The sequence below is a fragment of the Trichechus manatus genome, unplaced genomic scaffold, assembly GCF_000243295.1.
Source record: "Trichechus manatus latirostris isolate Lorelei unplaced genomic scaffold, TriManLat1.0 scaffold00007, whole genome shotgun sequence".
Lineage (NCBI taxonomy): Eukaryota > Metazoa > Chordata > Mammalia > Sirenia > Trichechidae > Trichechus > Trichechus manatus.
Window position 1 is genome coordinate 4672480 of NW_004443943.1, and position 27909 is coordinate 4700388.

The 27909-nt window shown below is 37.5% G+C and overlaps 1 protein-coding gene across 1 annotated transcript in view; it reads left to right on the plus strand.

Moving 5' to 3' along the window:
• ANK3 (ankyrin 3) overlaps positions 1–27909 on the plus strand; it is a 742532-nt gene that overhangs the window by 696131 nt on the left and 18492 nt on the right. The window contains exons 37-42 of the mRNA XM_023739341.1: positions 317–8098; positions 8701–8775; positions 12240–12371; positions 13481–13624; positions 16169–16859; positions 19543–19921. Coding sequence (XP_023595109.1) covers positions 317–8098; positions 8701–8775; positions 12240–12371; positions 13481–13624; positions 16169–16859; positions 19543–19921 — 9203 coding nt within the window. The remainder of the gene's footprint in view (positions 1–316; positions 8099–8700; positions 8776–12239; positions 12372–13480; positions 13625–16168; positions 16860–19542; positions 19922–27909) is intronic.

The window sequence follows — 27909 nt, forward strand, 5'->3', positions numbered from 1 at the left end:
GTTTTCTGTTTTTCATTGTTGGCCTGTTTGGTTGCGATGTGCTTTTTCTGTCTTTCATTTCACATTGCTCTATTTTTTATTTATTTAGCTTTTTTTTTTTTTTTTTAACTTTGCATTAGTCGTGTCTGTAGAATTTTTTTTTCTCCTTCACTTGATTGTTCCTTTTGCCTCTTCCATTCTAAATCATGCAAACAATTGTACTTGGCTTTTGTAATACTTCAAAGTTTACTGACCAATTTTTTTCTCTGGTCTCTCTGTTTCTCAACCGTTTTTGTTGATTTTTGTGTTTGATTTCATTTTAAAATTTAAGAAACAGTTGAACGGAGTGCAGGAGCAACAAGATCCCTCCCCACCACTTACTCATACAAGCCATTCTTTTCTACAAGACCGTACCAGTCCTGGACAACAGCTCCGATTACAGTGCCCGGGCCAGCCAAGTCAGGCTTCACTTCCTTATCAAGTTCTTCCTCTAACACGCCATCAGCTTCTCCGTTAAAATCAATATGGTCTGTTTCGACTCCTTCTCCAATCAAATCCACACTAGGCGCCTCAACTACGTCTTCAGTTAAATCCATTAGTGACGTGGCATCTCCAATTAGATCCTTTCGGGCAATTGCATCACCAATAAAAACAGTGGCGTCGCAATCTCCATACAATATCCAAGTTTCCTCTGGTGCCCTGGTTAGAGCGCCCACAGTCACGGAGGCTGTGCCTTTAAAAGGGCTGGCATCCAATTCTACGTTTCCCTCTCGAACCTCTCCAGTGACTACAGCGGGGTCTCTCTTGGAAAGGTCATCAATTACTATGACACCTCCTGCATCCCCCAAGTCAAACATTAATATGTATTCCTCCAGTTTGCCATTTAAGTCAATTATTACATCAGCAGCACCACTAATATCATCACCTTTAAAGTCAGTGGTGTCTCCAGCTAAATCGGCAGTTGATGTCATTTCTTCAGCTAAAGTTACAATGACATCATCTCTCTCATCTCCTGTGAAACAGATACTGGGACATGCAGAGGTAGCATTAGTCAATGGCTCTATTTCCCCTCTGAAATATCCATCATCTTCAACTTTAATCAACGGATGCAAAGCCACTGCCACGTTACAAGAAAAAATTTCTACAGCTACAAACTCTGTTAGCTCTGTGGTAAACGCAGCCACTGACACAGTTGAGAAAGTGTTTTCTACCACAGCAACAATGCCATTTTCCCCACTCAGGTCGTATGTTTCTTCAGCACCATCAGCTTTTCAGTCTCTAAGAACTCCTTCCACAAGTGCACTCTATACATCCCTTGGGTCATCAATATCTGCAACTACCTCATCTGTAACTTCATCAATAATAACAGTGCCAGTATACTCTGTAGTCAATGTTTTGCCAGAACCAGCATTAAAGAAACTTCCAGACTCTAATTCACTTACACAATCAGCAGCAGCCTTGCTGTCACCCATTAAAACATTGACTACGGAGACACGTCCACAGCCCCATTTCAGTCGAACTTCATCTCCAGTTAAGTCATCTTTGTTCCTTGCACCCTCTGCCCTTAAGTTGTCTACACCATCTTCTTTATCTTCCAGTCAGGAGATACTAAAAGACGTGGCTGAGATGAAAGAGGACCTAATGCGGATGACAGCAATACTACAGACGGATGTGCCTGAAGAGAAGCCATTCCAAACTGAACCCCCAAAAGAAGGGAGAATTGATGATGAAGAACCTTTCAGAATTGTTGAGAAAGTAAAGGAAGACTTAGTAAAAGTTAGTGAAATCCTTAAAAAGGATGTATGTGTAGATAATAAAGGATCACCCAAATCACCTGGGAGTGACAAAGGACATTCTCCAGAAGACGACTGGATAGAATTTAGTTCAGAAGAAATAAAAGAAGCAAGACAAGCTGCTGCAAGCCATTCTCCGTCTCTGCCAGAAAGAGTGCAAGTAAAAGCAAAAACCACCTCTGAAAAGGATTATAACTTGACCAAAGTTATTGATTACCTAACAAATGATATTGGGAGCAGTTCATTGACAAACTTAAAGTACAAGTTTGAGGATGCAAAGAAGGATGGTGAAGAGAGACAGAAAAGAATTTTAAAACCAGCCATTGCTTTGCAGGAACATAAACTCAAAATGCCTCCAGCCTCCATGAGGCCTTCCACCTCGGAGAAAGAATTATGTAAAATGGCCGATTCCTTTTTTGGAACAGATACAATTTTAGAGTCTCCAGATGACTTTTCTCAACATGACCAAGATAAAAGTCCCTTGTCTGACAGTGGCTTTGAAACAAGAAGTGAAAAAACACCTTCAGCCCCACAAAGCGCTGAAAGCACTGGTCCTAAACCACTTTTTCATGAAGTTCCCATCCCTCCTGTCATTACAGAAACGAGAACTGAAGTGGTTCATGTTATCAGGAGCTATGAGCCCTCAGCGGATGATGTTCCTGAGTCCCAACCAGAGGAGCCCGTGTCACCCAAACCTTCACCTACTTTTATGGAACTGGAGCCAAAGCCCACCACTTCTAGTATTAAAGAAAAGGTTAAAGCCTTTCAGATGAAAGCCAATGGTGAAGAAGATGACCACAGTCGGGTTTTGAGCAAAGGCATGCGTGTTAAAGAAGAGACTCACATAACCACAACCACCAGAATGGTTTATCATTCTCCACCAGGCAGTGAAGGCACCTCTGAACGAATTGAAGAAACCATGTCAGTCCATGACATCATGAAGGCCTTTCAGTCCGGGCGGGACCCTTCCAAAGAACTGGCAGGTCTGTTTGAACATAAGTCGGCAGTGTCTCCAGATATTCACAAGTCTGCTGCTGAAACCTCAGCCCAGCATGCAGAGAAGGACAACCAAATGAAACCCAAACTGGAGCGTATAATAGAAGTCCACATCGAAAAAGGTAACCAAGCTGAGCCCACTGAAGTCATTATTAGAGAAACCAAAAAGCATCCAGAAAAGGAAATGTATGTATATCAGAAAGACTTATCCCGGGGAGATATTAACCTAAAAGATTTTCTGCCAGAAAAACACGATGCTTTTCCTTGTTCAGAGGAACAGGGTCAACAAGAAGAAGAAGAACTTACTGCTGAGGAGTCATTGCCGTCTTATCTGGAATCTTCCAGAGTAAACACTCCTGTGTCCCAAGAAGAAGATAGTCGTCCTAGTTCTGCTCAACTCATATCTGATGACTCTTATAAAACATTGAAGCTTTTGAGTCAACACTCAATAGAATACCATGACGATGAGTTGTCAGAACTAAGAGGGGAGTCTTACAGGTTTGCTGAAAAGATGCTTCTGTCAGAAAAGCTAGATGTGTCTCATTCTGATACTGAGGAATCAGTTACAGACCATGCAGGACCCCCTAGCTCAGAGTTACAGGGGTCTGATAAGCGGTCCAGAGAAAAAGTAGCCACTGCCCCCAAAAAAGAAATCCTCTCCAAAATCTATAAAGATGTGTCTGAAAATGGGGTAGGTAAAGTGTCTAAAGATGAGCATTTTGATAAAGTGACAGTGTTGCACTATTCTGGCGATGTTAGTAGTCCAAAACATGCCATGTGGATGCGCTTTACTGAGGACAGATTAGACAGAGGTAGAGAGAAGTTGCTATATGAAGATAGGGTGGACAGGACTGTGAAGGAGGCTGAAGAAAAACTGACTGAAGTGTCACAGTTTTTTCGTGACAGAACCGAAAAGTTAAATGATGAACTGCAGTCCCCAGAGAAAAAGCCACGCCCTAAAAATGGCAAAGAATACTCTTCTCAAAGCTCTACCAGTAGCAGCCCTGAGAAAGTACTGCTGATGGAACCGTTGGCATCCAGTGATGAGTGGGTTAAGGCAAGACAGCATGGCCATGATGGACAAAGCTTCCCCACAGCTGAAGAGAGGGAAGCACCCAGTCTACCCAGCAGCCCAGAGAAGAAGTTTCTTTCCCAACAGACTGAGGATGGCAAGTCCACAGTGGAAGACAAAGAAACTGTTTCACAGAGCAAAGCACCAGAAGGGCCCCAGTCTGGGTTTCAGCTCAAACAATCTAAACTCAGTTCCATTAGATTAAAATTCGAACAAGGCATACATGCAAAAAATAAGGACATGTCTCAAGAAGACAAAAAACCAGATGGCCAATCCAGAATCCCAGTTAAAAAAATACAGGAGAGCAAGCTACCCGTCTACCAAGTTTTTGCTAGAGAAAAACAGCAGAAGGCAATAGACCTCTCCGATGAAAGTGTATCTGTGCAAAAAGATTTTATGGTATTAAAAACTAAAGACGAGCATGTCCAAAGCAGTGAAATTGTTGTGAATGATTCTGGCCCTGATGATGTGAAAAAACAGAGAACTGAAATGTCAAGTAAAGCAATGCCTGACTATTTTCCTGAGCAACAGTCTAAAGACTTGGCATGTCATGTAACCTCAGATTTAGCAACTAAGGGACCATGGGACAAAAAGGTTTTCAGAACATGGGAAGGTTCTGGAGCTACTAACAATAAGTCACAGAAAGAAAAACTTTCGCATGTGCTTGTTCATGATGTAAGAGAGAATCACGTTGCGTACCCTGAGAATAAAAGTGTTGATCAAAAGAGTGAATTTATGTCTGTGACTGAGAGAGAACACAAATTGTTAACAAATGGCTCTCTCTCAGAAATTAAGGAAATGACTGTAAAATCTCCCTCCAAACAAGTTTTATATAGGGAATATGTTGTTAAGGACGGGGAACATCCAGGTGGATCTCTTGATCAGCCTTCCAGGAGAAGTGAGAGCTCAGCAGTGTCGCACATTCCGGTCAGAGTTGCTGATGAGAGGAGAATGCTGTCTTCTAATATTCCTGATGGTTTTTGTGAGCAGTCGACGTTTCCGAAACATGAACTGTCACAAAAATTATCCCAATCAAGTATGAGTAAAGAGACAGTTGAGACACAGCACTTTAATTCTGTAGAAGATGAAAGAGTTACCTATTCAGAAATCAGCAGAGTTTCCAAAAATCAAAGTTATGTAGGCTTATGCCCGCCTCTCGACGAAACTGAAACCTCTCCCACCAAATCTCCTGATTCTTTAGAGTTTAGCCCAGGAAAGGAATCTCCCTCTAGTGATGTATTTGACCATAGTACCATTGATGGATTGGAAAAAGCTGCACCACTAGTCCAGACAGAGGGAGGGAAAGAGATAAAATCTTTACCTGTTTATGTTAGTTTTGTACAAGTGGGGAAGCAATATGAAAAGGAGATACAACAAGGAAGTGTAAAAAAAATTATAAGTCAGGAATGTAAGACAGTGCAAGAGACCCGGGGAACCTTTTATACTACTAGACAGCAAAAGCAACCTCCTTCTCCCCAAGGTAGTCCAGAAGATGATACTCTAGAGCAAGTATCCTTTCTAGACAGCTCTGGGAAAAGCCCTTTAACCCCAGAAACACCCAGTTCAGAAGAAGTGAGTTACGAATTTACATCTAAGACACCAGACTCGCTCATAGCTTATATACCAGGCAAACCCAGCCCAATTCCCGAGGTTTCTGAGGAATCGGAGGAGGAGGAGCAGGCCAAGTCAACCTCCTTAAAGCAGCCGACAGTGGAGGAAGCAACAACAGTTGAGCATGAAATGCTTAATGATGTGAGCAAAGACTCTAACCAAAGACCAAAAAATAATAGAGTTGCCTATATTGAATTTCCCCCTCCTCCACCACTGGATGCAGACCAGATCGAGTCAGATGAACATCATTATCTTCCTGAAAAAGAGGTCGACATGATTGAAGTCAGTCTGCTAGATGAGCATGACAAATACCAGCTGGCTGAACCAGTCATCAGAGTGCAGCCACCTTCACCAGTTCCTCCCGGGGCAGACATCAGTGACTCAAGTGATGATGAATCTATTTATCAACCAGCCCCAGTTAAAAAATACACCTTCAAATTAAAGGAAGTAGATGAAGACCAAAAAGAAATGACAAAATCCAAAGCTTCTGCTGAAAAGGATCCCAACCAGAAAGAATTGGAAACTAACGGATCTGGAAGAGACACTGAATTTGGCCTTGGCCTTGATTCGCCTCAGAATGAAGCTGCCCAGAATGGGAACAACGACCAGTCCATCACAGAGTGTTCCATCGCTACCACGGCAGAGTTTTCTCATGATACAGATGCCACAGAGATTGACTCTTTGGATGGCTATGACCTGCAAGATGAAGATGATGGTTTGACAGAGAGTGATTCTAAACTCGCAATCCAAACCATGGAAATTAAGAAAGATTTCTGGAACACAGAGGGCATTTTGAAGCCAGCGGATCGTTCTTTTAGCCAAAGTAAACTTGAAGTTATTGAGGAAGAGGGAAAGGTGGGACCAGATGAAGATAAGCCACCTTCTAAAAGCTCTTCATCTGAAAAGACTCCTGATAAGACTGATCAGAAGTCAGGGGCCCAGTTTTTCACACTAGAAGGCAGACATCCTGACAGATCAGTGTTTCCTGATACTTATTTCAGTTACAAAGTAGATGAAGAATTTGCCACTCCTTTTAAAACAGTAGCTACCAAAGGTCTAGATTTTGACCCTTGGTCTAATAACCGAGGGGATGATGAAGTTTTTGACAGTAAATCACGGGAAGATGAAACTAAGCCATTTGGTCTGGCAGTGGAAGACCGATCTCCAGCAACAACCCCTGATACAACACCAGCCAGAACACCAACTGATGAAAGTACCCCTACTAGTGAGCCTAACCCCTTCCCATTTCATGAAGGAAAAATGTTTGAGATGACTCGCAGTGGTGCAATTGACATGAGCAAGAGGGATTTTGTTGAAGAGAGGCTACAATTTTTCCAGATTGGTGAGCATACTTCTGAAGGGAAGTCAGGGGACCAGGGGGAAGGGGATAAAAGTATGGTCACTGACACCCTACAGCCACAGTCAGGGGACACCACTGTAGAAACCAATCTAGAGAGAAATGTAGAGACACCTACAGTCGAACCTAGCCCCAGAATCCCGGCCAGCGGAGATTGTCAGGAAGGCACATCCAGTAGTGGCTCCCTGGAGAAATCAGCAGCAGCCACTAATACCTCTAAAGTTGACCCCAAGTTGCGCACACCTATAAAAATGGGAATTTCAGCATCCACCATGACCATGAAGAAAGAAGGCCCTGGAGAAGTAACAGATAAGCTAGAAGCTGTGATGACCAGTTGTCAGGGATTAGAGAATGAAACTATAATGATTTCAAATACAGCTAATAGCCAGATGGGCGTTAGGCCTCAAGAAAAACATGATTTTCAAAAAGATAATTTTAATAACAACAACAATTTGGATTCTTCCATTATACAGACAGATAACATTACAAGTAATGTAGTTCTGACAGAACATCCTGCCCCCACTTGTACCACAGACAAAGCTAATCCAGTGAAAAGCTCATCTGGAAAAAAGACAGGGATACTACAAGGACACTGTGTAAGAGATAAGCAGAAAGTTCTTGGAGAGCAGCAAAAGACAAGAGAATTGGTAGGGGTTAGGCGAAAATCCAAACTTCCCATAAAGGCCACTTCACCAAAAGATACCTTCCCACCAAATCATATGCCAAACATTAAAGCGAGTAAAAAGAAGCAGGTTAGTCCATCTGAGAAAACCAGAGCTGTTACTTCATCTTCGTGCATAGATGTAAAGTCTAGAATTCCAGTGAAAAACACACACAGGGATAACACATCTTCAGTTAGAAAAGCATGTGCCACACAAAAGCAAGGTCAGCCAGAGAAGGGCAAGGCCAAACAGCTTCCATCCAAGTTGCCAGTAAAGGTAAGATCTACTTGTGTCACTACCACCACCACCACCTCCACCACCACCACAGTTAAAGTTAGGAAAAGTCAGCTTAAGGAAGTTTGTAAACATTCCATTGAATATTTTAAGGGAATTAGTGGTGAGACCTTAAAGCTTGTGGACCGCCTCTCTGAAGAAGACAAAAAGATGCAACCCGATTTGTCCGATGAGGAAGACAGTACCTCCAGAAATACGTCGTTGTCCGAGACTTCCCGGGGTGGCCAGCCTTCAGTTACAACGAAGCCTGCTAGAGATAAGAAAACAGAGGCAGCACCTTTAAAATCAAAGAGTGAAAAAGCCGGCAGTGAGAAAAGGAGCAGTAGGAGGACTGGTGAGAATGAAGGCAGTCAGGTTTCTTGAGCGCTCTTTGCTCACATCCTGGAGAACAAGCTTAGTTTGTAAACACTTTCCAACTTGTAGATCCTAGTGCATGAACTGTTGTGATTGCCTGTGGAGTGACTTAACCGTAGTTTCTCATTCTGTCATTGTCATCTGTATGTGCTGTCTTATATACCCTTCTTTCTTCCTTTTAATCAAACTACACTCTAGACAGCTAGGGAAGCATGCTGAAGATATTGGTGTCATTCAAGATGTGCGAACGGATATGATTCTGTCCAAGTAAAAGCACAGATGTTGACATCCCATCATGGTGTTTTCACAACACAACAATTCTGTAACTGTTGTAAAGTAGCTAGCTTGTCAGCATGTTCAGTTCCATTACATTGAGCATCCATGTAGTCTGACATTTGGCCTGATGTAGGTGAAAAATAAGTGAGCCATGTGAAAAGAGAAGTGTTCATGTAGGTGATTAGGACACATTTAAATGTACAGTGTTAGCATTAGTCTCTGTAAAATCTGAGAACTGCTAAAAGCAATTTTCCAGTATCGTATCTTTCTTGATGTTTATTTTAATTAAGAAATTGTAAATCGTAGGTCCACAGAGTCCATGTGAACGGACAGATATCAGGATGGCAATAGTAGCCGATCACCTGGGACTTAGTTGGACAGGTAAGTGTGTACACTCCTGAATGAAACAAAGTGTCTTAATTTCTGTGTCTTATGTAGAAGCAGTTCATTATAAAAAATAGAAACAAGCAAAAAATAGAATTATGGGTGATAAAAATGTTACATATTATCTATCCAGATAAAATTAGTGACAGTACCTTGTATACTGAGTTTTCCCCCAAGATTTTTGCATATATATATATTATATATACACTAGGGAATGGAATTTAAAATCCCGTTTTACCTTGAATTTAAAACTACTTTCTTCACAATGCCATTTCTGGTAATATAGAATAAACTTTTACCTAGTAACAAATGTATTTTGTGGCATAAAGGAAAACAAAGCTGTGGTCTGTCACTTTTAAATAATCCAAATTATTTAACATGATGCATACCTTTAGAGCAGCTCTCTTAGGCAACAGTTCAATTAACTCATGCCTAGGTTTCACAAATTTTTAGTCATTCGTGAGTCATCTTCACAATATTTGTGATATACATATACTGTCTATATGTTTCTTTATCAGATGCTTTTCTTAAGTGGATTATGCTCAAAGATTTATTTGAAAGGAAAACCTTATTACTTTGATAATGGAAGACAGGATCATTTGTAATAACTATATAAACAAGAAAACAAAGGAATGACAGTAAGCCTAAATTTTAAATTAAAATAAAAGACAGGACACAAGTAAAGAAATCTATTCAATTTTAAAAGTAGTTAGGGTCTTCTGTGAAATGGATGTAACCATGTACACATGACCAATGTGTAGAAAGTGAATATTTGGCTTGATTTCACTACATTAAAGATAAAAATGAGGTTCTGTATGAATGAGACAATTCTGTATTTAGTTTTGATGTTAACAGGCCCCAAAGTCCTATCTCACATGAATCTGAGAATTTTAAATTTGACAGGTTGAGTGTACATTTTTAAATGCACAGCCAAAAACACAATAGCTAAAATAATGTTGTTTTTTTTCCCACATCTGACATCTTGCATACCATCACCAATATACATTCCATATTTGGGTTAACAATTATCTACATTATTAAAAGGGAGAATACAAAAATAGATATGGGAAGCTAGTTCATCTAAATTAACCCTTTCCTCGCTTATCAACATTGTTAGTTTCCAAAGACCAGGTTGTTACGTGAAATCGGCATTATGCGAAAATGGAAGATGGCCACATCAGGTCACAAAAATGGAGAATGACTACATCATTACATCTGTCAAACCACTGATAATCATGACCCAGCCAAGCTGACATAAAACCTTAACCATCAAAGCCAGCGTGACTCTTGCCTCACACGTTGGCATTCATTATTGCCAGACGTACATCATTAATGTGCAAAATAGTCAGATGGTAGATTTTTTACTTTTGTCATAAATGTGAAATATTGGATAACAAGATAGTTGATAAGTGAGGAGAAGGCGTATTTTTACTTTGAATGTTCTCAGTACTCCCCACACTCCCTCCCCCCCCGCAACCACATCAAACCCTCTGGTCTCCTTCCACCTAGTTCCTGTTCTCCGGCAGTTTGCTAATGACCAGGAGCCTACGTAAGCTTTGAAAAGACAGGTGATTTCAGTTATCCTTTTGCAGGTGGCTGAGCGTTAACAGTAATTCACTGCGTGTAAATATTTGCTAACAGTCAAATTAATAATAATTATACTTTAGCATTATACATTATAATCTGAAAATGTACTGGTGCAAATATTGATTTTGCAGTAAATGCGTGCCCATGATTATTAGATTTTTTTTCTAAAGTAAATACAGTTCTTAGAGTAAATTTTCAGAGAAAAGATGGCACAAGAATAACCAAATATAAAACTATTTTTGGCAACACTGCCCTAGGATTTCTTCATGTCAACAATGATACATCACCCCCAACCCTGCCTCCATTCTCAACCTCTGAACCTGTGCACTAAACTAAAATTTCATCTAGCATACTATAAAATTCTTAGTGACAGCATGTCTTTGCACTTCAGTGAGACTCCATACAATGGATGCAGTTCTGTCATGAGGTCTTGTTGGGCAGTGGGAGTATTGTCTCTTAAATGACAAGAGGAATTTAAAAAATAAGTTTTCTAATAGAATTACTGTATTCTCAATGAAAATTATTAGGCAAATTAAATCTGTCCCTCAGAACCACTGCTAACATCTTAATGTACTTCAATTTTTTTTATAAAAATCTTTTATATTTTTAGATATACAATGTAATTTTCTGCTTTATTTATAATTACATAGTTTTCTATAAAGCTAAATATTCTGTGATCTCATTGTTACTGGATGATAACATAGCCAGTAGACATACCATACAATGATGTGGCATTAGTGAGTGATGAAATCAATTCACGACTTTTTGTTTTTAAATGGAATAGAGTAGAAAAAAATAATGTCTACGAATTACATGTATTAAGACTAAGTTTTGCTCCATGACGATCTGGTTTCAGTTATATAATCACTGTGCTATACAATGTATTTCTAACTGTAGGTCATGATCAGAAAGGTTTTCAAGTCACTGCTTTATATTAATTAACTCTTCTTTTATTCAACATTTGGATTGTTTTCGTTTTTTCAGTAGTACAAGCCTGCAGTGAACATTCATGTATATAAATAATTGTGTACAACCCATATGTATTGTCAGGATTCCTAGAAATGAATCACTTGGTCAGAGGATATGGATTTTTTTGAGCATGTGAATGCATTTTGCCAAATTGCTGGTAATCTTTCCAGTTTACTTAAGGGGGTTAGAGTCTTGACCAATATTTTTTCCATTTTACTGTCTACAATCACTTAGAGTAATAAACACCTGATAGTTTTTTTCAAATTACACAAATATATACAGAGAGAGTGTGAAAAGTAAGACTCTTTTCCACCGTTGACTATTTCCCTCTCTCAAGGCAGCCGCTAATACTCATATGTATCTTTCCAAAGACATTGTCTGCATTTACAAGATTGAATGTATGGATATATACATGTACATGAATAGAAAGGTAATCAAACTTAGAATCTTCATTTAGCATATCTGAGTGCAGTTCATGAAGCTGGAACCAACAAAAAAAAAAAAAAAAAAAACCAAACCCATTGCTGTCGAGTTGATTGTGACTCATAGCCACCCAGCAGAGCAGATATTATGTGAGTAGAAGATGTACTTCATAAAACTTGTGCCATGTTTATGAACTGTACCTCTACCTTATCTTTTATGCAGTTTGCTCAAATTGCAGAGAATAATTCGGCTGAATTAAAAGAATTAAGTAACATCCTCTTATTTTCACAAGAGAACTAAATCACCGCCTGTGTATGATCACTGCTATCTTGTAAAATCAAGGCTATAATGTCCAAGGCTGTCCTTGGGCTTTGCTATAAACTTCTTTTGTATGTGTGTGGCAATTGAGCATTACTTTTATGAAATATATGTATGACAAAAATAGAACATGAAATCTTAGTAACTCTTTTTCTTTTTTACAGAACTGGCAAGGGAACTGAATTTTTCCGTGGATGAAATCAATCAGATACGTGTGGAAAACCCTAATTCTTTAATTTCTCAAAGCTTCATGTTATTGAAAAAATGGGTTACCAGAGATGGAAAAAATGCTACAAGTATGCCGAAATTATATTACTTCAACTTTCGAAACTGCATGTATCCAATATTTTAGATAAGCGTACTGTTATTTTCATTTGAAATACTGTTCTAAGTTTTCTGTAATTTTTAATATAAGAAATTAGAGCAATCATAAAGTAATGGCAAGTCATTTGAAGTTACACTTGTGTAATTTAGTGCTAATACTCTATAAACTTTTGTGTCTGGATGCTTTTGGGAAAGCAAGTAGTGGGGATCTTTTGCGTTTTGCCCAGAGTTCTGTGGCCATCAAAACGAAAACAATTCTAGCTGTTAAATCGTGGGATGGTTGTCAGAAACACTCTGAAACCACTGTTGTGGCCACAGGTAGATAAGCAGGGAGGTGGAGAAGGAAGGATAGGATTAAGTTAGGTGAACAGATCATTTTATTCATCTTGGTTTGTGGTAACAGAAATTCTCTAGTATTTTTTGTTTTATTTTGATGAGTGGGGGTGCTATACTATGGCAAATGCCAACCCACAACAATGGGAATAAGTTATTGTGAGTTTGCCTGTGTCAGCCTGACCTTAATAAGGTGTTAAAATGTTAAGCATCGAATTTTGAAGGTGGCCTATTTTGGCATCTTTAAAGGCATGGAACTTGTTTAAAGTTTATTGGATCCCTTTGTAGCTAAAAGGAGTCTAGTTATTTTGATGCCCATATGCTCTGTAACAGTGCAGTGAAAGCTGGTGTCATCAGAGACAGCTTCACAAGGTGATTCTGAACTCTAAGTATGTCTTCCTTGCAGCAGGGAGCATTCTCAGCCCACTACACAGTGATATTGCAGAGCTGGAGTAAAACCCAAAAAAGACCCGTTGCCGTCAAGTCAATTCCGACCCTATAGGACAGAATAGTACTGCCCCACAGAGTTTCCAAGGAGCACCTGGTGGATTCGAACTGCCAACCTTTTGGTTAAGAGCTGAGCTCTTAACTACCGCGCTACCAGGGTTTTCCAGAGCTGGAGTAGGGAGAAGCTAAAATGCCAGGAGGGTCACAAAAAGCATGCCTTTGTGTGGATATTGTGCTTCCTGGAAGAAGAAAATAATTTCTTAATTGGGTTTTCATCCTTTTTTTTCCTGCCCCTTTTCAGCTGATGCCTTAACTTCAGTCTTGACAAAAATTAATCGAATAGATATAGTGACTCTGCTGGAAGGCCCAATATTTGATTATGGAAACATTTCAGGCACCAGGAGTTTTGCAGATGAGAACAGTGTTTTCCATGACCCTGTTGATGGTAATTGAATTTACTGTTCATTATTTATTTAATCATTTGATAAAACTGGAAAGTACAGTTGGACAAGGCAGTCATTTAAAACCAACTGAAGTCTGATTCACTTGACTTACTTTCTCATTTTCACAGCATTTTCTCTGCCAGAGTCTGCAAATAAACACTGATATCAGAGCTAACTTGGTTAAGCCTGTGTTATAAAAATTACAAACAATGAGGTATAAAAGCATAAGTTATCTGAAGCAGTTGGTATTTCATATATTTTTTATGACCCAATGAGAATGCATGAATTTTGTCATTTTTCATTTTTACATTAACCAAAGAACTAGTGATCTCCTTTATTCATATAAACGTAAAAGCAAATTGTGAGCCATTTTACCAAGTAAGCAAAGTATTGGGTCAAGCTTAAGCATATGGTGTACAGATTATTAATAGTGGATTACCATTCAGGGACAAAGTACTAAAGTGTGAACTGAAAAAGTGTAATATAGCAATCAAATCAGAGCTTTAGTTATTTAGCATCATTTTAACAGCAGATGTGGCTGTTTATTCTTTAGAAAAATCCTACTTGATCTATCATATATAAAAGCAGCATTATTTCTAATTCAGTGAGCATAGATGTCAATAACATAATAATAACTCTCACATTAGCTTAATTTATATAATTATCATCTTCCTTCATTGATGAAAAATGCCCCAATTTACCTAAAGTATTAAGAAAAACAATGTTTTTCAAGATGCTTCTGTCTTATCCTTCAAAAATGGAAATTTATTCCTACAATGAATTTTGGGTAAAAAATGTTGATGGTGTGAAGGCAGGAAGAGGAGTAGGGACATTCTTCTATTCCAAGTTTTTAAAATATGGTGACTTTTCCATTTTTTAAACTGACAAAGTTAGACTAACAAGAATCAGCAACTTCTAATTTATGTTAAGTGGCAAAGGATCTCAAATTCTCAAAAAATCTAAAGCATACCTTGTTTCCCCATGCTATAGACATGGTGGGTAAGAATGTCAAAAGTGGTTTCTTTTTAAGCTTATAAAGGCTGTAGAGCCTTGAAAAAAAATGCTGTTTTTTTCAGGATCTTGCGTTATACACGAGGCTGTATAATGGTATCCAAACTCTCTTTGCACTAGATAAATATAGGCCAGTGTCATATCAAGTTCTGAATTGTTGCCAAGTAATAGTTTATAAATTTATTGGGAAAAATATTTTAAGAAAAGTAGTTCTAATAAAAAAAAGATCACCAGAAGGCAATGGAAGTATTGAATGGACTCGAAAGCTGCAGTTAACATTTTTAAATTTGAGTATCATTAAAGTAAATTTACAAACGCTTTTTGCTGCTATACCTTAATGTTATATTCCTCGTTAAAAATTCTTAGAGAAACTTAGGAATGTGTGTATAAACTCAATTTCACTTATGCAGATTATAAACTTCCGCTAATTTTAGCCAACTTTTCAACAAAAAGCCAAGCTGGTATTTGTCTTTGATTGATGGAAAAGTAGCCATTAGTTTTATAGACCAATGAGTCAGAAAATTTGCTTGGTTGCCTTTTTTTTTTCCTGTCTCTCCTCTTCTTTAAACTTTTGTGGAAGTTCCTTTCCTCACCATGACCAGACCCTTATTGACTTTTCTCTCTGCTGAAGCAGAAAAAGACTTCCCTAGTCCACGTAGCAATGTTTAAAACAAGGATACTACTGCTCCCTCCTTCCCCGTTGTGTAGCTGGCAAGAAACCTCTGTGTTTCATACTGTTCTTGTGAATATTCAGTGTGCCCTTTGCCAGTGGTTTTTCCCCTGTGTCTGTTGTCTACCATGTCTTTTTTCTCTTTATTTGGTTTGTGGTTCAGACTGGAACTCTCACCAAGACCTCCATATACACCACAGCCCTTTCATCTCTGTCACATTATGATACCTGAAAACTTACAGTTCTTGCTTTGTCTCAGCTTTTTAAATCCTTTTCCTCAAACATCTTTTTAGATTTTTTCTCAGTGCCACTGCTCTAAAATCTAATAATCATTTCCTTCCAAAGATTAAATTCATTTTTCTTTGCTATAAATTTCATGTGAAATAAGAATTAGAGTTGGGTTGCATTGCTAATATGTACAGTTTTTAAAGTAAGTTATAAGTAATTATTTCCAAAAATTGGGTTCTTGTGGTTGCTGCATGCCTTCTACCACAATATAAATATTGCATGCTAAAAGTAAGAAAATAATAAATTTGGCCATGAAATAAATGTATATGATGACAACTAACTTTATATTGCATTAAATTAGTTTCCTTATTTATGTCATTATATTCAAATTACCAAAATTGGTAGAAACAATCATACCTTAATTTGTATTTTATTTTATTGTAGCTTGTACTAGGCTTTTTATTCCATTATGTTATATTTAATTGAACTAAGCCGATAAATTTATCAACATTAATCTGTAATTCATCATACATTTTCATACTTGCTATAATTTTAGTTATTCCATGTGTTTTGTTATATGTTTTGTTTGATGTGCTCTATTTCATTCCAGTTAGTCCAAATGTACTGTCTTCCATAGGTTATCCTTCCCTTCAAGTGGAACTGGAAACTCCCACAGGGTTACACTACATACCACCCACCCCTTTCCAGCAAGATGATTATTTTAGTGATATCTCTAGCATAGAGTCTCCCCTTAGAACCCCCAGTAGACTGAGTGATGGGCTAGTGCCTTCCCAGGGAAACGTAGAACATTCAGCAGATGGACCTCCAGTTGTAACTGCAGAAGACACTTCCGTAGAAGACAGCAAACTGGAAGATTCAGTGCCTTTAACAGAAATGCCTGGAGCAGTGGATGTAGATGAGAGCCATTTTGAGAGCCATTTGGAGGATGTGTATCTGAGTGAGTATCCTCAATACCTTGGAAGTTTGACCGGGGTCCCAAAAGATGTTAAACCAGCAGAGCCACTGAAACAGACTAGAAAAGTAGGAGTAAGCTCTGAGCAGCAGGAGAAGGAAAAATCTGGTCCTGATGAGGAGATTATGGAAGAAAAATTCAAATGTCTATTTGAAGACATTCAACTTGAAGAAGGAGTTGAGTCTGAGGAGATGACAGAAGAAAAATTACAGGCTATTCTTAAACGTGTTCAGCAAGCAGAACGGGAAATGTCTTCAATTACAGGTTGGCAGAATGAGACATCAAGTGGAAACCTAGAGTCCCCTGCTCAAGCTCGGAGAATAACTGGTGGGTTACTAGATCGACTGGATGACAGGTATGGCTCTATTTAAGAAAAAGGAAAGTGAAACACAGGTTACATGTTAATGGTTTGTTTTAAATATGTTTTAAGCAATGCTTCGTTTTCGAAATTACCATTCCAGTCTGAGGATAATTCCTGCTTTAAAAGTTTGTTGATTGTGCTAGATCTGGAGAGGGAAATTTACTTTAAATTCAAATATAATTCTCAAAACCATTGAGAACCTGAAAATGGAAAAAAATGTTACTATACTTGCCAGAGACGTATTATTCTTTTTCACATAACTGGTAATTAATATTCATTCAAAATAATTTGATAAATACAAGTCCAACTCTTTTAGAAATATAAGCATTTCTATGTTTGCTGACTACAAACATAAATATGCTTATTATACAAAATTTAAGAATACAGGTGAAAAAAATCAATACAATCCCACCACGTAGCAATGATCACCATAAAATTGTTGGTATATTTCCCTTCTTCTGTGCACATTTCTTAAAATGCAGAGAAGCAAAAAGAAAAGTCATCTAACCTCCAACTATATAAAGGAAAACACTGTTAACATTTTTTACATATCCTTCCTTACATTTTTATACATGAATATTATTTTACATAATTAGAAACATGCCAGATATATGCTTCTTTACTCTAAATAATATTACCATGATAGAAATTTGTTTATAACCAAAATAATTCCCTGACCAGGAATACAGTTTGTGTTTTTATACAATGTGCCACTGGCCCCACTCTAGAGTGGTGGAAGTCTGGAGTCCCAGACATTGGTTTAAAATCCCACTGCCGTCAGGAATACACTTTGTGACTTTGAATGAGTTTCTAAGTGTGACTTTGAATGAGTTTCTAAGATCCAAGAATGTCACTTTAAAAATAAAACACTGCTACTTATCCCAAGCAGTTTTATGGATCCAAAAAGAAAGCATACCAAGTGTCTAGTCCAAGTAATAGTCTCTCAGTAATAATAGGCATTATTTCTATTTATGAACACATTAGTCTAAAGTATATTTTACTTCATTGGCAACCAGTGATAAACTTATGTCGAAAGCAAGAGAACTGAAGTTATTTCATAGCCATATTTAATTTATTTTAATATTGCCGACAAGCGTTTTGCTCAAAAATTCCCAAAGAGGGAATTTACAAAATTCCTTTAAAAAAAAAAAAATAGAAGGATGAATGAATTCTATGTATAGCATATAAAAGTGACTATGGAGAAGAAAACAAATAGCACTACTTTTGATGTTTGTGTTTATGGTCACATAGTCTATAGTTGCATATTAGGATACAGGGATAGATATAGGAAAGGTGTTCATTTTTATGAAACTGGCTGACCAAAGTCTTTATTTTATATAGGCTCTGCCAGTGAATTATATAGGAAAAAAATACCAATGAGTCACCTTGTTCCATAGAGCTAAAAGAATGCCAGTAACTATAGCTCTGGTATGAGCGTATCATATGTAGGGTAAGAAAACTTAGGCAAGCAGTATAGTCTAGGGAATGGAAATAAACTCTTCACATTACGTAGGACTCTTTGACTTTTGACCTTACACATACATTGCTATTTTTTTTAAAAAGGAAGTGTTCAGATGATCAGAATTTCATTTAAAAGTATATACATACATACACACTATAATACTATATATATTTTATATATATATATATATATATATGTACACACACACACATATACATAATCTATGAAAGCTGGAACCTGTGTAAGACAAAAACCTGTCAGAGAAGAAAAACTCAAATATTTTTCACTAAAACAAGCGATAGAAAAGTGGTAAGACTGTATCCTGTCAAAGGCAGAAAACTTGTGAGACCTCTAAAAACAAGGCAGTCCCATGGAGTTCCGGCTCTCACAGGTTTCTGTGTGTGTGTGTGTGTGTTTAAGTATACACACAGGTAATAAGCAAAGACACTAAAAAGAATACACAAGTTACAAAATAAAAGGAATAGTCTATACTAACATCAGGAAAAATTAGAAGTCGATTTAAAGGAAAGTGTTGGAAGAGAAAAATTTTTAATAATTAAAAGGAAAAATGACCTCAGAATAAGTAGAAGCAAAGGGCGTGCGACAACAGTCTGATCACCACTGGGAGAAGTCAGCAGAGGTCAGGAGTAGAGAAAGTAGGACCATTATGGTTGGAAAAGCATTATGCCAATATTTGCAATGGAAAACACAAACAAAGAACTAAAATTTGGGTTTCTTGGGGATGCTAGAATTTTTATGACAGGTATTCATTTTGTCTTTTGCCAGCAGTTTTCTTTCTATCACTGGTAATGTGAGAGCATTTTGAAATATCCTCCCTTTTTAGAGTGATGAGTTTGGAACTCTAGGTATATCCATGAACCTCTCGGGATAACTTTTCAAGATACAGAATCCAAGTAGCTATAAAACTTCAATTGAAAAAAAGAAAAGATGGCAGCAGAGCTAGCCAGGTTGGGAGTTGGGGTGTGGGGGATGCCTTAGGGCCTATGTAGCTCCTCCTCACCCCCACACCCATGGTAGTCCCTCACAGTTTGTAATCGAGTAACCAGACTTTTCCTGCCTTTTCTATTTTTCCTGCTTTTTCTATTTTCTAACTTCAGAAAGTTACAAGCATGATTGTTAAAACTTTTGCAGCTTCTGAAGGCTTCTTTCAGTCATACGTTGCCATTGTAAATGTGTGCATTTTATCTTTCATAGCCCTGACCAGTGTAGGGATTCCATTACCTCATATCTCAAAGGAGAACCTGGAAAATTTGAAGCAAATGGAAGCCATGCAGAAGTCACTCCAGAAGCAAAGACTAAATCTTACTTTTCAGAATCCCAAAATGATGTAGGAAGACAGAGTGCTAAGGAAACTTTGAAACCAAGAACACATGGATCTGGCCGTGTTGAAGAACCAGCATCACCACTAGCAGCGTATCAGAAATCTCTGGAAGAAACTAGCAAGCTCGTACTAGAAGACCCTAAACCCTGTGTGCCTGTCAGTATGAAAAAGATGAGTAGGACTTCTCCTGCAGATGGCAAGCCACGGCTCAACCTCCATGAAGAAGAGGGGTCCAGTGGGTCTGAACAAAAGGTATGTCATCTGGTTATCCAGTGTCCTCTCATTTAAATTGAAATTACTAATGCTTCGCTTCTTTTGATAAATCTGTGGCAGTGGGCCCAAGGTTCTTTATTGTTTCCTTCTAAATTATAAATGTGTGAAGTTGTAGCACTAATGGTGGGGGTAAAAAAAATTATTAACTAAAACACATTATTCGATCATATCTTTATTCATCAGGTAGGAAAAATAAGCATCTCTCTAGCCACTTTCCGGGAAGAAAGAATAACAGAGATGTTAAGTAACTAGCTTAAAGTCCAGTATTTTGTCTGGAATATAGGCTTCCTAACTCCCAACCCAGTCTTCTTATGGAAGGAGGATAGAACTTCTGGTCCTTTAGTATAATTTAAAGAATCTATAAGCATCTGACTCCATCTTGGAGTTCTGCCCGGTAAGGTCTTTTGTTTAAAAGGCATGGTATTTTAAAATTAAAGAAACACAATTTCCCAACCTAAAATGAGACGGGTGTATACCACTCTTTGTTGCCAGCAGTTAGAAATTTTAAGTCAGAAATACCATTTTTAATAATTTTCATATTTACAGTGGTAATTATCTTGTTTTCAATAATTTTAAAACCTTAGTGTGATAGAATTAATTGCTTGCTCTTTGTACTTCAATGTTTTTGTGTTACCCTCCGTTTTTTTATTCTTTGAGGTTTACCATTTTTTAGATATTTAAAATTTTATACTGAAAATATGACTGGTAAATGGATATTAGAAAATAAAAGTCAGCTCTATTTCTTACTGCTTTTCATGCTTTTTCATGAGCTTGAAGATAGACAGTTGAGAGTTATGGTTTCAGAAGAGTGGCACTTGCAGTTTTCCCATTTGAAAAAAAAAAATGAGTTCACTTAAGTTCTACCACAGTGTCTTGGGGGAGAAAACAAATCTTTTCTAAAATAATGAGTCCATGATTAAGTTGAGGTTTGGAAAAACTTCTAGTCGTCAACTCCCAGTCACTCAGGAGCTAATTATTGGCTTTGTCGTTATGCATCCTATCTTTTGACCATTTTCCTGCTTGTTAGAAGGGAAAGTGAGAGACCAAGTAAAACTCTGATCCGTCCATAAAATTCTGATCTGTCCATTTTTCCCGTTAGTTGCTTTGATATAGGAGTTGGTGAAGGCAGTTATTAATCAACTGGATATTATTTTAGGATATCATTTAAGCATATGATTACTCTACCACCACCAATAATCATTGATTGAATCAGTTCTTTTAAGCTTTTTTGTTTGAGTCCTTTCTCATCCTTTCTTTGATTTTCTTCTTCACCAGTATGGTTTCGAGTATTGATTTCTGTCTTATTGATTTCTGTGTTTCAGTTGACTCTTAGTATATTTAAGCAGTATTATATTAGTTTGGATGGAATGCTCCCTTCTAAAATGAGCTCAAAAAAACATATAGGGATGAAGCAATAACATAATGATTGAACTGTGAAGATTTATTCTGCAAAAGCCTATTAAAAATAGAGAAGTTCTGAATGCAGATTATAATATAAATAAGCACCATTATGTGTATACATACATCCATATTGGCCATTAAGAAGTAATAAAGAGGGTGTGGAAACGAAGGTCTTAATCCTGAATGGAAACTCAGCTGAGTTCATTAGTAATGGAAAATAGTTACTGTTAGATAAAGTGTTTAAGATTTCTTATGAGTTTGTTTGGTATTGGTTATCACCGGTCCTTCCCCAATGCATAAAGGCTTCATGACCATAAAAATTCATACTGAGTGAAAGCTTCTAGGAGATATGAGCCTGACCTCACAAGAAATCCAAAGATGTTTAGGATGTCTTTTGTGGCCAGACCATAGTGCAGTAGCAACCAACTTATATATGATCTCAGAAAACAGTCCCCTTTTTGTCCCCTAAAAAATCAGGTCAAAAGTCCGGGTGCGGCTCTTACACGGATGGCTGCCTGCTGTTACAAGGTAAAAATCTGTATTTTCGACCTCTTTCTGTGCCAGAACCCATGACAAGGAGTGATGAGAAGATCCCATTTGGTCTCCTAGTTTCCCCTTTTGCCACTTCCTAGAGAATTCTCCAGAAGAAATCTTGATCTGAGATTCTGCTTATTGTCTTCTCTACCCTTCACCTTAGGGTTAGCAGAGACTCCAAGGAGAAAGTGGGAATTGAAACACTGGCCAAATGGCCACTTTTGTCTTATGTAAGGGGCTGGTCTCAGCTGACTCTCAAGAGAATGATGAAGTAACTGACATCTAGGTTGTTTGTGTTTGTATTAACATGTGTTCATCTGCTTTTGAATTTTCCCCAAGTGAAAACCTTTCCTCAATTTAAGATTGCATGTATAGATAAACAGATAATTCAGGTTGAATTTTTCCCTTTTGCCTCATTAAACCCATTAATCCTTGAATGCTTACTGGTAATTGTTTTCTCTTATCAATAGGAATTCCTCTTACCTTTTTCTGCTTTTTTGAGCCTAGCAGAGCCTCCTTTCACAGTCCTTGGATCATTCTAAGTATACTAGATTTGCTGTCCTTCTCTGAAAAATTTTAAAAAATAGGGAATTTTGCAATAATAGAGAATATCTTTGTAAGGAGTAAAGAAGTTGAAAACTATTTTGACATTTTATTTACAGGGGTATTTTGATCAGATGTTAATGTCTTACAAAATTGAGGTTGCGATTACTATAACATTTAAAAGTAAATGTTTCAAGTTCACTTTTGATGAAAAATTTATAATCTCACAGATCATCTTATCTAACATCCATACTTCCTATAGCAATTTTACTTATTTGTAAAAAAATTGGAAAAGATGTTGCCATTCATTTTACCTTCCATTAACTATATCGCCTGTCGCCAGAACTGTTAGATTTGAGGTAACTAGTAAACTTAGAAAATAAAACACTAGAATTCTTTTCAGAATCCCACCATTAAAATTAGAAATACAATCATTCAGTGAATATGCTTCATGGCATTTAAGTAGAAGCAAAATATTTTTTTCCCCTTGAGTTAGGAATTGTTTGCCACTTGGTAGTTTTTCTTTATTCCTATCCTTACTGCCTAGTTTAGTATTTTGTGTACTTAGTGTACATCCATACTCTTGTCTATAAAATGTGCTTTTTTAAATTTCATAACAATTCTTTAAAAAAACATTTCAAACTTTTACATGTTTGTTATTCATTCATTTGAAGACATCTTACTGAGCACCAATTATGTTGGTAAAAACTACTGATAAACGTAAATATAAATGCCAAATTATGCTGATGTAGATTTTTTACTCTTTGAAGTTCAAAATAGCTTTCAATAATGTTGTCAAATCTGACCAAATTTTTATAAAAATCAGAAATAGTTTGCCCCTTTCTGTAGATGAAGTGAAATATGGTCCAACCTCCAAGTTGACTCATTGAAGTCAAATGAATATGTTTCTTTAATAATTAGTAGCATGTAGTTTTCTAATGCCAAAAAGGCTGTATAATTATTACTAATAATTTACTTGCTTTGATCTTCATTTAGAATAATTTCTCTAGAGTAATTTCATCTAGAATCCTGCTCAAAATTTTTCTTCCACTTAAAAATTTTTTAAGATTCTCACAAATACACATCATGATTTTCCTTGGCGGGGTGGGGGAATAGCAAGTAAAAGTAATTCTTTCCTGATTTCTCTTCTCAGAATGTTTTTATTTTAAATGTGATGGTAAAGTTATACTAAAAATGCATTTACTAGGACTTTAAAGACAGTGAGAGTGATTCCAGCTCAGGGGAGGAACGGAGAGTCACTACTCGAGTTATTCGCCGACGTTTGATTATAAAGGTATCCTGTAGCTGGGTCATCATGGGGCATTGCTGTATTATTAGAAACTCTTTTCTTGCTGTTTTGAAAATCTAGCATGCTTGATAACTAAATGGCCCTGTGTTTGTTTCTTTGCACATTTGACAGTTTATAAAACAACAACCAAACAAAAAAGCCATGTTGCATGGTAGTGAGTGTTCTGTTGAAGCCTGTGTTTGACATGTGGCAAACAAGTCTGAGTTGTGCCAGTTCTGCGAATTCTTGGCATTTGTATTCTGCTTTCCTTGGAGATGCATTATATGTGTGAACAAAGATTCTATCTTGGTGAGAGAACGGTTCATATTAAGTGAAATATTCAGTTGAAATTTCAGAGGCTGTAATGAAGTATTAAGATAAAGAAGGAAGAGAATGAAAGAATTAAAGGGCTCCCTCCTCAGTCTCAAATTCCAACTCCCTTAACAGTTTTTAGATGAAAACCAATTCTTCATTATCAGTGGCTGAGACTGGGGGTCATAGCCTGGCCTGAATGTCTGTGACATAATGCAAGTCAAGCAAAAACTTAGATTTTTAACTTTTTAAGTATAGGAAGCAATTTTTATAGAAAATGGGAAATATGTTACAGCAGAGTTGAATAAATCTCCCTGATTTACCTACAAAGGCATTTTGAAGCACTGAATTCATGCATAGCAAGGTCCAGCAGAATGCTCCTTGCAGTCTGCCGAGTGTCTTCCTTACTCCATCTTTAGAAAGCTCTTTCTTGATGTTAGAATAATTGAGTTCAGAGAGAAGAGAACTAGGGAGCCGTTTTCGATGCACAGGCCTTTAAATATGGTCCAGATAACTTTACTGGCTCCTTGGTTGACAGCTCTGAAGAGAAAGGAAGGAAAATAACTGAGAGACCATTTGTCAAATGTATTATCCAATCCCAAATTGTCAAGAGATCCTACAGAGAGCAGAGAAGTTGATTTAGGTGTCCAAAACTTCTTAATCCTTCTGCTTGTACTTTTCATGAAGATCAGATGAAAGAAGAAAAGAAAATTTCCCAAATCTGATCTAGTGTAGTTTTTCTGACACTCTGGAAACATAGAGAAGAAAATAAGTCCTTGTGTAAATCTTGGGTTATCCCCAAATCAACCTTGAGCTCACTGTTGTTGTTAGGTGTCATTAAGGTGGTTCCAACTCATAGCAAGCGACCCTATGCCCAGTAGGACAAAACTGCCCTGCACGGCGCCATCTTCACAACCGTTATTATGCTTGAGCCCGTTGTTGCAGCCACTGTGTCAATCCATCTCATAGAAGGTTTTCCTCTCTTTCACTGACCCTCTACTTTCCAATCATGATATTCTTCTCCATTGATTGGTCCCTCCTGATAACATGTCCAAAGTATGTGAGATGAAGTCTCGCTATACTCCCAAGACAGGTTCGTTCGTTCTTCTGGCAGTCCATGGTATATTCAATATTCTTCACCAACACCATAATTCAAAAGCATCAATTCTTAGGGCGTTCTAAAAAAGCATGAATTACTTCCCTGAAAATTCCACAGAGGTAAGTAAATGTCTTCTGACAACTATCCAGAGTTAGGCCAGCTTCACAGGTTAGGGTACAGTCCTCCAGACTGCCAAGTCTTCCTAAGACTTCAGACAACAGCTGTAAGTTGAAGGGGGGATTCCCAGGGCCACCTTCACTTCTAACCAGCTGGCTAAAAATTCCAGCATTCTGTTACCCTCTCAGGACACAAGCCATAAGCTCAGGGATCCACAGGACATTCTCACTTCTGACCAGCTAGCTAAATTTTGGGGGTTCTCACTACCACCTCAGGTTCAATAATTCACTAGAACTACTCAAAGAAATCATGAGTTCTGTTGTTACAGAACATAGCAAAAAGATAAAAATCAGAAGCAGCCAAAGTGAGAAACACATCGGGCAAGGTCTGGAAGGTCCCAAATTCAAAGCTTCCATTTCTCCAGGTATGTCACCCTCCTAGCACATATTATCAGTCATGGGAGCTCACTGAGTCTCTTTGTCCAGTCTTTCTTGAGGTTTCATTATCTAGGCACAGTTGATTCAGTCATTGACCACACGATTGAACTCAATCTCCAAAACCCCTACCACACCTCTGATGACATGGTTAGTCTTTCTGGAGTGGCTAGCCACCACCCTGAATCATCTAGTTAGCATCAGCTATGAAGGGGGCCCACCATGAATAACAAAGGGTCTCCAATCACTCAGGAAATTTAAAGAGTTTAGAGATAACCTACTAGGAACCTGGGACAAAGGCCAGCTAAATTATTTGTTACACACAAGCCAAATTACTTAGTGTTGTCTAGCATATTTACAAATATTTAACCCACCTCCCACATATTCCCTGGGATTCGAGGGCAAAAAAACAAAACAAATTAACTGTTCTAAAATTGTTAAAGCCATAACCTTTGCTCAAGCTTTGCTGGTCCATAATCAATGTCTTTAAGAAATTGATATTTTAAAGAGAAATGTCAAGAAAAAGCACACTGTAATATCATTTTGTAACTTGCTTTCAATGCTTAAAATATACTATATTCATATTTCATCCAAATCCATCTCATTCCTTTTATAACAACTGCCCATTATGGAAGGGAGGAGAGAGGAGTTAAACAAGTTTTCTCTAAAGAAGGCAAAACAGTAACAAAAACAGCCACCTCCCCCGCCAACTTAATGAGGGCTATTTCTTTTGGTCTCCTCAAATTCTAGACATGTATCAGCAAGTTAGCTTTTAAGTTAATGTACTAGAGTGAATTATTTATGGATTTGAGCTTAATATATATGATTAATTACCTATATGTGCATACATATATTTACATGCATACACATTTTTATTGAGAACTTAAGTTTAAAAGACCAAAATACTCTATGATGTTATAAAACATAGGCGTCTGTATTCTACTCAAACTTCCACTTCTTGAAGTTAGTGTAATTTTTAGGGAGATTGGCTGAGTGGAAATGTCAGAGAATGAGTTTTATAACTGGGGAGGAACATAGTATAAGTATCAGAACCATTCAAACAATCGTTGGGAAATGGCTTTTTTATGTGACTGAAAAATCAAAGGGTAAAACATAGCTGTGATCATAACTGGAAGCTATAGGTATAAGGAAAAAAACTGTGTAAATTAGATATATAGGATCATTTCTGGTAAATATTTTTGTGTGTTGAGTATTGATTGAGGCAGTTGCAAAGGATCACACTTAGTAGCTTTTCTCTTTATTCTATATGTTGGTATCTTTCTAGTGTGAAAGAGCTCAGAGAACTGCAGTAGTATAAGGTCAGTATCACATGGGAACTATCTCTGTCAAAAGAATGAAATGAGAATGTTAGGACCCAAAGGGACCATCAAGGCTAAAATCACTCCTTTTTCTAGAAAAAACCAAGGCTTGGAGATGAATTGATTTACCTGAAGTCATACAGCTAGGGAGTAGCAGCTCTGCAACCAGAACCCAGTCCCTAAGCTTTCTAGTGCACTGCCATCTATCTGTTTTTTCCACAGTGCTAGGTACTTTCTCTTCCAAAACAAAAAAAGGAATCCCTTTGCCTAGACTACATCAGGCATTTGGTGATTCAGTCCTTTCTAGTGGCCTAGAAGTGGGCAGCATTGGGCTGTCATTCTTGGAAACACTATTTGATGGGGCTGGAATGCTGGGAATTTGACTTATTTTATGGAGGCTCTCCAACCTGGACTCAAGAAGCGTACTTAACACTGTTTTCGATCTCATTATCCCCCTAGCACTTAGAATCTCAGAGCTGAAAACTATTTTGGGGTTGTTTCATCTCACTCAGAGACAGTTTTGGCTGGAAAGTGCCTCCTAAGGGAAGCAGTAGATGTGGCCAAGATTCTATTACAAGTCAGGGCAAATTCATCTTAGTCATTCAATTTGTATAATATGTGAGGTAAGATCATAATCTTAACCATTTTTATGTATGGATTCATTCATTTTTTACAAAGTTTTTTTATTTTCAAATCTTTATGAAATAATTTTTTACAAAGTTTTTTTATTTTCAAATCTTTATGAAATAAATCAAGCTAACACATTCCCCCATTTGTCTGGGGGCTTTTTTTAGAGTTTATCAGCACATTCATTTATTTCTATTACAATTTGATAAGATCACAAAACCCAAAACGTTAACCTACTGCCATTGAGTCGATTACAAGGCTGTAAATTTCTGCGGAAGCAGACCACCACATCT